A 13007-nucleotide genomic window follows, 5' to 3' on the forward strand; every position below is an offset into this window, starting at 1 on the left:
CAACAACATGGAAGCCAGCACCAGCTGACAAAGTCCACTGCATGGCCCACTAGTATTAAGGACATTTCCACTGCCCAGTGGGATGAATCTCCACCACGCCTGGCCAGGATGCTGCTGTGAAGCTCCCAGCTGAGAACAGAACATTTAATGCACAGGCTGTGTCACGGGATGGTGAAAGCTGACCTGAGAATTAACTCCCGGCTCGGCACGTACTCGGAGCACAGCGTCAGAAACATAGTGAGCCTGCAGGTGCCTGCTTTCCTCACGCTTACACAAGGTGAACAGGAATACTGCTAATAATAGTACCAGTACCACTAATATACGCTAGATTACACTACATACAATATAATAACTAGTACTAGCTCACACCCATTTCTATTCATGTGTTTTTTCTGTATGTATATTTAATATATACATAGTATCAATTGCACTCATATTACCAATAAGAATACTACTGAGGATGCTACTACAGTGAAATAATCCTACTTTACAGAACGAATACTTCAGGGCACATAAGTAACATTCTAGTGCCAGCCTCCTAGAGCACGCTTGTTACACACTAGCTGTCTTCCCCACTCTGTCTCCAGTGTGGGCCTAGAAAGATTAGTTTACTGAAGAACCAACTAACTGACCTGCTAGGAGGCATTATGCCAAAAAAAGAGAGAAATACTTCAACACAGAGGAATGTCTACCAAGTGGAATTTCAAACCCAGGTAAGCTCCATGGAGCTAAGTGTTGCCTGGTGACAATCCCCCCAAGGCCCCAGTGAAGGCAGAAGGCTATCCCGAGGCCTGGGCAGAGTCCTTGTCTTCCAGTCTGCAGTGGCACAGAGGCAGTCCCTGAACCCGAGAGACTGGAAATAGCCCTGTTCACACCTGATTTAAGAAGAAGACACACGGATGCATCTGACAAAAACCTGGATTCAAATTGTTAGGAGACTGACCACCTGTTCTAGATTTAGCACTGAAGCCTTCCCACAGGGCGTGGAGCAGCATTAGCAGGACGTAGTCTACCTTGAATCTGTACAGCTGGACCCAACAAGTCCTGAAAAGAGCAGGCGATCTCAATGGCCTTTAACTGTCCCACAATGACATAAACAAATACAATAATCATCCCTAAATGCTACTTTTTTTTCCCTGTAAGATAGTATCTGGGAGACCCAGGACACACTGAGGGAAGTAATGTGTATGCACAGAGAAGGCTATGTGTATCCAAGAGGCATGTAAGTCTTCATACTCCTACGTATGTTCACATGCTTACATGCACATAGGCATGCATGCTTGTCTGTAATTGCCTCGATGTGTTTTGAAAGTTGGCAGGGTATGAACTGCGATTAAAAGAGAGTTATGGGCCGGGCGCGGTGGCTCACGCCTGTAATCCCAGCACTTTGGAAGGTCAAGGCAGGAGGATTGCCTGAGCTCAGTAGTTCAAGACCAGCCTGGGCAACATGGCAAAACCCCGTCTGTATTAAAAATACAAAAAACTAGCTGGGCATGGTGGCACGTGACTGTAATCCCAGCTACTCAGGAGGCTGGGGCAGGAGAATCACTTGAACCCAAGAGGCGGAGGTTGCAGTGAGCCAAGATCGTGCCACTGCACTCCAGCCTGGGCAACAAGAGCGAAATTATGTCTTCAAAAAAAAAGAGAGTTATGGCAGGTTTTAACTCTAAAATATCTGCTCCTCCCAGATAGGCATGCAGAGAGCTGCCTGCACCACAGGGCAGGATTCGCTGTGTCACACATGGAGGAGGCCGGGAAGGTCTCTTGTGAGCCGCTGCAATGGTAGGGCCACCTGTGCTTTGTCTCCTGCATCTTTCTCACAGAAGGTGAACGGTCATCTGTGTAGATACAAGGCCTGGGCAGTCAACCATATCCACCACCTATATGCAAAATTCCTGAATGAACCAAGGGCAGAGTGCTGCTGTCTTGAGAAAAAAAGTTTTCCGTGTGGCCCTGTACCATGTTCCTTCAGCAGCATCCAAACTGCATCGCTTGACTGCACCTGCAGTATCGGCTAGGGCTCTTGCCACCTTGTACTCAGAGGACTGGGCTCATTGACTGCTTTGGCTGCCACGGTGTGGACTTTGCCTCTGTGCACGCTTCTCTCCTGGTCCCAGGGCTCACTGCACTTGCCTGGGGAACTCTCTGGCTCTTCCTCCTGGGATGGGGCTGAGGCTGGGCCCAGTCTGCCCTGTGGACACTGGGGACCAGGAGAGGCTGGTTATTGTGGACTGGGCTCTTCCTTGGGCTTTTGGGTGGCCCCTGCCCTGCACTCCCCATCTTCCTTCCTCCCCCTGTGCACTGACCCCCTCTGTGGCCCTCTTCCCTGCAGAAGACCCCTGGGTTCTCCACCTCCTGATGGATGCTCTGGCTTTGACTGCTACCAGCAACAAGAAGAGCCCTCCTCTGTTCTTTCTCTGCTTTTCTTGGCAAATCCACCCACAGCTGCATCTGCAGGTGCCATTTCATTGTCAGCACTATAATATTTTTCTCCTTGCTTTTCTACCACAAGCTGTATTTTTTTCATTTATTTTTTGTTTGTAGACATGGTATGCCTTGCCCTGTGGCCCAGGCTGGTCTCAAACTCATGGCCTCAAGTGATTCTCCAGCCTCGGTCTCCCAGTGTTGGGATTAAGGCATGAGTCTCTGTGCCTGGCCACAAGCTGTATTTTATTAAGTTTGCTGTAAAACACACCAAACAAACCTCAGAACCTCCACCATTCTGGATACTGCAGATTGTGAAGGCCCGATCCCTGAACGGAGGGCTCAAAGCCCTTTAGGAGAGTACAAAAGACAGGACTCTTAGAAGTCTGGGCTGGTTTGTAGAAGTCGAAGTTCAAGTAACAACCTGAGTAACTCAAGGCTTCCTGGATCCCGTCCTGCGCTCGGTCTCCCTACAGAAGCTGCAGAACAGAAGGAAGGGCTGGCCCACCCTCCTCCTCAACAGCTGAGCGGTGAAAAGCCTCCTCTAAGGGAGGGTTACCCAGGCATGAGCACTCCTTTTATTTTCTTCTTCTCTGTGAGGGGGAGAAAGAGCCAGGGCTCTCAGGGCAAGGAGATGGACGGATTGGCAGTGAGGCGGCACATTTTACTTCCTTGAGTGTTTGTTCTAGTAGTTGAGAGAGGAAGGCTGACAAAAGGAAACTGCAGGCATCGAACAAGTGAGACACCACTGTCGGGTTTGAAAAGCCGAGTGAAGGAACAGAGGGCAGGCAGGACGATGGAGGTGCTCTGCGGAACTGCGACTAAGGCGAGTGTGAGAACAGGAAGAAAGGAGTGTGGACAAAGGCAGAAAAACAGCTGTATCCTCTAAAAATGCTTTCAACAGTGTTTATGTAAAGCTTAAAATGTCATGGAGCTTTTAATTTAAAAGATACAGAACTGTGGGATTATAAATCTGTAGGGGACTGTGCAGACACTTTTCCTCACCATTTAGATAAAATCATCCTAAATCCGTGGAATAAGAAAGGATCTAAACAAGTAATTAAACTCCTCAGATCAAATGATGACTACAGCCGTTGATGATGGCACACTTAAAGGGACAGCGTTGTGAAAGGAAAAATGCTGAAATAAAATAAAGGAGCATAAAACACTTGCACTAGGCCATCAGATGCATATTCTTCCCTGCTTACTAACAAGCTTGCAGCTTTTAACATTGCTTCAGTGTCCTTTTTACCAGGAAAGGTCATGTTGTTTTTAACATGCTATGGCCACATACACTACTACCTTCCTTAGGAGAATTAGAAAATATCCCTCGTGACTGTGACCACTCCCCTCCCCTCAGCTGGAATCTGTGTGGCATGTTGAGAGCAGCTTCTGTAGTAGCTGCAAGGGCAGCATGGGGAGGGGGACAGCCTGGCGGGGAGGTGGAAGCTCTGAAGAAGCTACAGGGTGCCCCAGGCTGGGGCCCAAAGACTGGCGGGTATTTTCATCCTCAGAGGCAGCCTGAGTTCCCGGGGGCTCAGGGGAGGCATTGAGGCTTAAATTAATTCAACTGTGATACAGGCCCTGTGCCTGGAGGAAGCCTAGGCCGATGGCCTCTAAGTTTCTGTCTAAGGCGGAGGAGACTGGGTAATTGCTGCAAATCAAGTAACACATTTTATAACTGAAAATGTATCTTAAATGCTCACTAAGTCCACCCCTGAGGCACAGTGGTTGATGTTTTACCCAACAAAGATATAAAAAGCGAGGGTTTCTCCCCAACTGCTCTCTCAGGAAGCTGTACCTGCTTATCATGCAAATGGGGACCTATGTTCAATTTTATAACTGTGAGTTGCGTTATTTACGGGGAAAACACCTTGAGCCAACTGTCATTAAGAAGCATATATGGTGACACGGTTTGGCTGTGTCCCCACCTAAATCTCATCTCTGTTAGCTGCGGCCCTGTGAAGAGACCACCAAACAGGCTTTGTGTGAGCAATAAAGCTTTTTAATCACCGGGGTACAGGCAAACTGAGTCTGAAAAAGGAGTCAGCAAAGGGAGATAGGGGTGCAGCAGTTTTATAGGATTTGGGTAGGTAGTGGAAAATTACAGTTAAAGGAGGTTGTTCTGTTGCGGGCAGGGGCGGGGGCCACAAGGTGCTCAGTGGGGGAGCTTCTGAGACTCATTGTCCAGGAGAAGGAATGTCACAAGGTCAATCAGTTAGGGTGGGGCAGGAACAAATCGCAATGGTGAAGTGTCATCAGTTAAGGCAGGAAGTGGCTATTTTCACTTTTTGTGGTTTTTCAGTTGCTTCAGGCCATCTGGATGTATACGTGCAGGTCACAGGGGATATGATGGCTTAGCTTGGGCTCAGAGGCCTGACAATCTCCAACTGTAATCCTCAAGTGTGGAGGGAGGGAGGTGATTGGATCGTTGGGGTAGTTTCCCCCATGCTGTTCTCGTGATAGTGAGATCTGAAGGTTTTATAAGTGTTTGCAAGTGCCTCCTTTGCCCCTCTTTCTCCTGCTGCCTTGCCTTCCCCTTCTGCCATGACTGTAAGTTTCCCGAGGCCTCCCCAGCCATGTGGAACTGTGGGTCAATTAAACCTCTTTCCTCTATAGAATACCCAGTCTCAGGGAAGTTCTTTATAGCAGTGTGAGAATGGAGTAACATTAATACACATGGGAAGGCCTGATTTTGCTCCTGCCCCCATGTTCATAGAAGACCTAGGGCTTTGGGGACCCAAGAGACCTGCAGAAAACTCCCAGCTCAGCTGCACGTCCTGGGACAAGTTTCTTAGCCTGTCTGACATACGATGTTTATTGGAGAAATGTATTTAATAGCCGCTGACCTGCAGAAGGGGGTGGCCTTAAAGCTGGGGGCGGGGTGGGGGGGGAGATGCTTTAGGTGTGGGAGGTGGCAGGCAGCCCAGGCAGTGAAGCCAGGCCCTCTAATGCCTGGTGGCCTTTCGGGAAACCCCAACTCTGCAGCTTTCTAGCCAGAAACTGGAAGCTAGCAGCCTTGGGTAAAGCACCTATAAAATGAGGATCCTATTCATACTCATGTCTTATAAGCCTGCTGGGCCTTGGCTTGCACACCTCTAAAATGGGATCCTAATGATGTAGTCATGCCACACACCTTCTAGGCGGTTGCGTCCATGGAGTGAAATAATCTGTGTTGTGCTGAGTGCTTGGCCCAGAATTACCTCTGAGCATCAACATATGGAATCATTAGGGAATGCTTTTGTTAACTGTGAGTTATGGGGAATTGACAAGATCTGCTGTCTCCCTTAACAGCAACGCTCCAATAAGAGCACACAGATGTTGAACTTGAGAAACTAAAGTGCCTCCTACCAAATATTCTGCTTACAAAAAAAAAAAAGCAAACAAAACTATCAATTATTTGGAATTCACCAATACATCACACCTGCTAGGCACATTAAACCAGCTTCACAAACACTTCTTAATTGCTGGGGCTGCAAAGGAACACAGCCTCTGTTCCCAATTCCATAACCCAAAAGCTTCTGAAAATACTGCAAAATCTGTACTGGGCTGGCATGAGATGGTTTTAATGGTCCACATTTATCATACTTAGTGCGACTCTTCAAGCACTTCCCTATAGAAATACTAATGGATTTGATTACGGGTGCTGCCTGAGAACGTTCTGTGTCATGGAACATATGAATTCTAATACCTTTTAAAAATAACCTACATTTAAATACATCTGGCTCCACAGATTTTGGGTAACGTGTTATGAACCCGAGTTTGTGACTGCTTACTTATGAAGTTACACTTTGTGCATCTTGCACAACTGAATCTACTTAATGCTTTTTTCTCCAAAACTAATCTTGATATATCTTGAACATAATTTTTATTCCCAATTACAAAAAAGAGAAAAAACTTAAAGTCACTGTTTTGTGTTAGATAGGCTAGTTCCTTAAAGACACAAACTACAAGAAAGGCTGATCTTGAGTTAGAATCAAATTGTCACAATCTGACAGTAATAAAGATGTTAGCTGACTGTGTGTGTGCGCGTTTTAAGAGTTCAGCTTTTCTTTTTGAGACAAGGTCTCACCTGAGTATAGTAGGGTGATCACATCCCACTGCAGCCCTGACCTCACGGGCTCCAGTGATCCTCCCGCCTCAGCCTCCCAAGTAGCTGGGGCTACAGGTGTGCACCACCACACCAGGCTGATTTTTAATTTTTTTTGTAGAGACAGGGTCTCCCTATGTTGCCCAGGCTGGTCTTGAACTCCTGGCCTGGAGTGATCCTCTCACTATGGACTCGCAAAGTGCTGGGATTACAGGCGTGAGCCACGGTGCCCAGCCAAGAGTTCAGCTTTTCACTGATCATGTTACAAAAGAGGTTTGTTCAAAAAGATTAAAGCCCGTGTCCTAAGTAGACCCCTCAGATGCTTCTTTCCTTGCTTGCACTTCCTTCTGCTCAGGTGGGGCAGCAGTGGAGGGGCAGGACTGCCTACAGGTACAGGTCCAGGTCCAGCAGCCCCCATGCTGCTGCAGAGGAGGCTCCCAATGTTGACTCTGGCTGGGGCAATGGTACAGGGGCAGAACTGCCTGTAGGCACAGGTCCACCAGCCCCCATGCTACCAAAAAGGCTCCCGATGTTGACACTGGCCAGGCCCTTGCAAATAGGCCAGGCCCAAAAGTTTCACCATTTACACTAGCTGCTTTAATGAGGGCGATGGTCTTATGTGATGGTCACCACACTGCAGTGTAGAATGAAGGCCGAGTAGATGCACGTGAGCTCAAACAAAGACGGAGGCCATGGTGCGGGCGAGTGCGGGGCTGGCGCCACCGGGCAGGGTGCTAGTCACCCAATGAGTGACAGCTTCACAAGGCCTTAGCTTCCTCGGAAGGGCTAAGCACCTTAATGGCAGCTGAGCAAAGAGGGTCAGCAGTGTTTTTGAATGTGTATGAAACATTTTAAAGTGAAGTTGCTTTAATTAAAAAACCCAACATCCAGTACATTTTGATAGAAGTGGTGGTGTCATTCTTCTAAACCATTTTGACAGTACATAGTAGGTAATCTGTAATTGTTGAATTTATTTAAAATGTACACCACTAGTATTGTTCATCTAAGATATTCTACTGCTTGTTTCCTAAACACCTTGATTCTCGAAATGAGGTCCCCGGACCAGCAGCATCAGTATGAAGTGAGATGCTGTCCAACTACATATTCTTGGACTCTGTCTTATTCCATTTTCTGCTGCTTATTAACAGAATGCCTAAAACGAGGTAACGTATGAAGACATTCATTTCTTACAGTTATGGGACCTGAGAATCAGTCCAACGTCGAGGAGACAAATTTTGGGAGGGCCTTCTTGCTGGTGGGGACTCCATGGAGTCCCGAGGCAGCACAGGGCATCACATCTTGAGGGGGCTGAGTGTGCTAGCTCAGCTCTCTCTCTCTCTCATTTTTTTCTTTTTTTTCTCTTTGAGACGGAGTCTCGCACTGTCGCCAGGGCTGGAGTGCAAAGGCCTGATCTCGGCTCACTGAAACCTCTGCCTCCCGGGTTCACGCAATTCTCCTGTCTCAGCCTCCCGAGTAGCTGGGATTACAAGTGCACACCACCATGCCCGGCTAATTTTTTGTAGAGATGGGGTTTAGTAGAGATGGGGTTTCACTATGTTGGCCAGGCTGGTCCCAAACTCCTGACATCATGATCTACCTGCCTCAGCCTCCCAAAGTCCTGGGATTACAGGTGTGAGCCACAGTGCCCAGCCTCTTCCTCTTCTTACAAAGCCACCAGTCCCACTCCTTTGATAATGCATTCATCCAATAACTCATTAATCTATTAATCCATGAACGAAAGGGTCCATTCATGAGGGCAGAGCCTTCATGATCCAGCACCTCTTAGAGGCCCCACACCTGTCAATACTGCCACATTGGGGATTAAGTTTCAACATGAGTTTCAGAGAGAACAAACATTCAAATCACACAGCAGGCCCTACCCCAGATCTACAGAATCAGAAACTGGGGTGGGGCCCAGCAATGTGTGTTTTACAGAGCCCTCTCAGTGATTTGAATGTGTGCTCAAGTGGAGGGCCACTGACCTGGCATTATGTTTTCATGGAAGACTTGTGCTCTATAAAGTTGTGATTTTAAAAATATATCAATCTTAACTAAGAAGTGCTTAATTGTACATATACAAATGTACACATTAGTACAAATTAAAGAATAAACAATCTATGATGATATTCATCCCAGTACTTACTTTCCTTTATATTGTACCCCATTATGATTTCGTTACATTTCTTTTCCTATTTCCTTCTGTCACCCCCAAATCAGACTTATGTTAATGTGTTTGTAATGAAAGCGAGATTTAAAAATAAGGACCCTTAAACATGCCCCATTCTTTCTCAAGTTAACTGCAGCAAACGATTCCAATAAATTGGAGTTCTCAGTTAATCAGTTAATTAGGCCTGAATCAAATGAGATGTAGAATTCAATGAAAGTTATGCACAACATTCTCACGGACATGGCCAGGGTAAAGTGCTTATGAAGACATGCCCTAATAAGCTAGCTCTTTTAAAGAAACATGCATCTTGGAATAAAAACATTGACAACTTAATGGAACATACCATATGCAAGGATTAGTTAATTGGCTCAACTCTCTTAAATGGAAATCAAGAAAAAAACATTTTCTAGGCTGGAATCATTACATATGAAATCACAGTTGTCCTTGGTGACCTTCTTTTGAGAGTAACTACTGAAACTTTTACATCGCTCTCTCTCTCTCTATATATATACACACACATATATATGTTCATATATATGTTCATATATATGTGTATATGTTCATATATATGTATATATATGCTCATATATATGTATATATGCTCATATATGTTCGTATATATGCTCATATATGTTCGTATATATGCTCATATATATGTTCGTATATATGCTCATATATATGTTCGTATATATGCTCATATATATGTTCGTATATATGCTCATATATGTTCGTATATATGCTCATATATATGTTCGTATATATGCTCATATATGTTCGTATATATGCTCATATATATGTTCGTATATATGCTCATATATATGTTCGTATATATGCTCATATATATGTTCGTATATATGCTCATATATATGTTCGTATATATGCTCATATATATGTTCGTATATATGCTCATATATATGTTCGTATATATGCTCATATATGTTCATATATATGCTCATGTATATATGTTCATATATATGTGTATATATGTTCATATATGTGTATATATGTTCATATATATGTGTATATATGTTCTAACATAAGATCCTCCTTTTCTTCTAGTGAAAGCATTTCCAGCTTTATGAAAGATATTGGAAAATAAGGGTCAATTTCTAAAAACCAACTTTCGGTCAGTAGCACAGCAATCCTAAAAATTGAGCTTTTTAACTACATAAGCTTGGAAATCCAGCCCTTCACAGCAGAAAGGTTTCAGCCTTCTGAAATGGCTAGTTCAGATAGCTGGGGTTGCCTTGGGCTCTTTTTGACCTTCTTACCCAGCGAAGCTTACTTAATAATCCCTAGAACCCTAACCGCAAAAACTGTTCTGAAAGGTCACTGTGGGCAACAGCTGTTTCACATTGCTCTCTATGCTCCTGGCACACAGCACAGAACCCAGATCCTGTCGGCAGCGCTATTTCACTTCACTCCCAGAGTCGCGTCCATGCACGTGGCTGCAAGGGGGAGCTGGCCTGAGCCTGCAGTGAGGAGTGAGGCCAAACCACACCACCTCTTTGCATGGACTGGAAGAGTCTATCTGCTCAAAGCATCCTAGTGTCATAGGAAGGCATTATCACATTTGCGAGAAGACAAGAGAAGCCCACGAAAAGACCAGATTCTGGTAAATGAGGAGGCACTGAGTTAAGTTATAAAGATAACTGTCCATATGTGAAGGTAAATGAAAATCTCTTCAAATGAGAACAAGCAGAAGCTGTTCATTCAGAGATTGCATAGCAAGAGTTGGACACCAGCACTCGCCTTTGGCAGAAGCTCAAATGCAGGTTGGGGAGCGGGAAAGCTTTATAGTTGGAAAAGGGAGGCTTCAGGTGGGCCCTCACTGGAGGCTGTTGTCATGGGGGCTGGGGGTGGCTCACTAGAAGTGAGGCATCCCATGGGATTGGCTTGGGAAACATTTTGGCTCTCTGGCTGGCGGTGGAAACTCTGCAGGCATGCCTGAGACAATCAAGTCCCTTAAAGGAGATAGTCATTGAGCTGGCCAAGGACCCCGGGCCGCCGACTAAACTCATGGGATGAGTGTGGCTGCCCTCCTACCCTGGCCTGCCTCCTGGTTTCTTCCCAGCGACCGTGGCCATCCGTTAGCAAACCCTTAGCATGTTCCCAGGTGGATGGTGGGCCAGGCACTTCTCTCTGGGCCCTGGGACCCCTGCCCTGCTCAGCCTCATTCACCATTCCACATTCCACAGGCACTCCTGCATCCCTTACCACATGCCCTTGCCCAGCCTTCGGTAACAACCGATCAGAATGAACTAATCTCCATGCCCTCTCTATGCCAAAAAGACCCCGCATCAGGTCAGTGTTTATGAGGAGAAACTGCAATGGTCAGTAATAGAGTTTGTATATTTATTCCCTCCCAAATCTCATGCTGAATTGTAGCCCTCAATGTTGGAGGCAGGGCTTGGTGGGAGGTATACTGACCATGGGGGCAGATCCTTCACTTGGGCCATCCCCCACTTGGTGATCAGTGAGCTCTTGCTCTGAGTTCACATGAGAGCTGGTGGTTTAAAAGTGTGTGGTACCTCCCCCCAACTGTCTCTCTGGCTCATGCTTTTGCCATGTTACATGCCTGCTCCTGCTTAGCCTTCCACTGTGATTGTAAGCCTCCTGAGGACTCCCCCGAAGCAGCTGCCACTATGCTTCCTGTATAACCTGCAGAAATGTGAGCCAATTAAACCGTTGTTCTTATAAATTATCTAGATTCAGCCATTTCTTTAAAGCATGCAAGCACGGCCTAATACAGAAAATTGGTACCAGAAGTGGCGTGTTGCTACAAGGATACCTGAAAATATGGAAGTGACTTTGGAATTGGGTAACAATTCCAAAGGTTGGAAGAGTTTGGAGGGCTCAGAAGAACACAGGAAGATGAGAGAAAATCTGCAGCTTCCTAGAGAACAGTTAAATGGTTGTGATCAAAATGCTGATAGTGATATAGATGATGAAGTCCAGGCCGACAAGGTCTCACATGGAAATGAGAAACTGAGAACTGGAGGAAAGGTCACACGTGTTATTTCTTAGCAAAGAACTTGGCTGCATTCTGTTCATCCCCTAGGGTTCTGTGGAAGTTTGAACTTCAGGGTAATCATTTAGGTTATCTAGCAGAACAAATTTCTAAGCAGCAAAGCATACTATGTGTAACCTGGCTTCTTCTAACAGCCCATGCTCAGATGCAGAAGCAAAGAAATGACAAAGTTGGAAGTTATATTTAAAGGGAAGGTAGAGCAAAAAAGTTTAGGAAATATGCTGCCTGGCCATGTGGCAAAGAAAGAAAAAGCTTTTTCAGGAGAGGAATTCAAGCAGGCTGTGGAGCAACCACTTGCCAGAGAAATTTGCATATCTAAAAAGGAGGGAAGTGCTGACACCAAAACAGTGGGGGAAAGGTCTCACAGGTATTTCAGAAGTCTCCAAGGCAGCCTCTCTCATCACAGGCCCAGGGGCCTAGAACAGAAGGGTGGTTTCCTGAGCCATGCCCAGGGCCCAGCTGCCTCAGGACACTGCTCCCCTCATCCCCACTGCTCCTGCTTCAGCCAGGGCTCAAAGGGAGCTCATCCTGGTGCTCTGTAGGCACACAAGCCACACGCCTCAGTGGCTTGCTTTCTGTACAGCCTATAGAATTGTGAGCCATTTAAACCCATTTTTTTACAAATTACCCAGACTCAGGCATTTCTTTATAGCAATACAATATGTCCTAATACAATCAGGAAACTTTAACACAGTCTGGAGAACTGTCACACCTATGCGGGCTTGGATGCTGACATATTTGGGTTTTACCCTTTGCTCTATTCTCAAGGCCTGCCATTACCAGATCTAATTCATGTATATATTTTCTTATCCCAATATATAGCAGAAAGACACTGTGATTTGCAGGAAACACTCCAAAACTATAGAACAGTGAGGCTGAGTGTGAGCAAAAATCAGAGGTAAGTATGTCACAGGAAAAGGAAATCAAAATTAGTGCTGTTAAAGTCCAAAAACACAAAATATATTCCTCTCTTTTAGGTTTTCTGCAATCTCCATCCAACTTGCCTTCCATGAATAAATACCTGTCTATAAACTAGGAGAAAACCCAAACCTACCTGGTTCAAAATCTAATGGTATGGTTTGCTTGTTTTGGTTGATAAGTGCTGTACTGCACCCGTATGACTGGCTCACTGCTCCTTGCTGCTATATGTGTTATTTCATTTACGCTGTGGAAGCTGAAGAACAAAACTGTAATACTATGAACCAGAATCCAAACGAACCTAAAATTGACTTTCCCTTTAACTTAAAATTCAGTCCAGGTTTCCAATGACTGAGCACAGAGCCCCTTCTGAGACA

The 13007-nt window shown here is 45.6% G+C and overlaps 1 protein-coding gene across 3 annotated transcripts in view; it reads right to left on the reverse strand.

Moving 5' to 3' along the window:
* The window catches only part of PUDP (pseudouridine 5'-phosphatase), an 86264-nt gene that overhangs the window by 43633 nt on the left and 29624 nt on the right, over positions 1–13007 (reverse strand). Inside the window, exon 2 of one of the 3 annotated variants that reach the window (XM_055269317.2) lies at positions 11277–11342. The exons of the other annotated variants lie outside the window; for them this stretch is intronic. Within the exon in view, the coding sequence (XP_055125292.1) occupies positions 11277–11342 (66 nt within the window). The remainder of the gene's footprint in view (positions 1–11276; positions 11343–13007) is intronic. 3 annotated transcript variants of the gene reach the window in all.

This window comes from Symphalangus syndactylus, chromosome X (genome assembly GCF_028878055.3).
Source record: "Symphalangus syndactylus isolate Jambi chromosome X, NHGRI_mSymSyn1-v2.1_pri, whole genome shotgun sequence".
In the NCBI taxonomy this organism is placed as follows: domain Eukaryota; kingdom Metazoa; phylum Chordata; class Mammalia; order Primates; family Hylobatidae; genus Symphalangus; species Symphalangus syndactylus.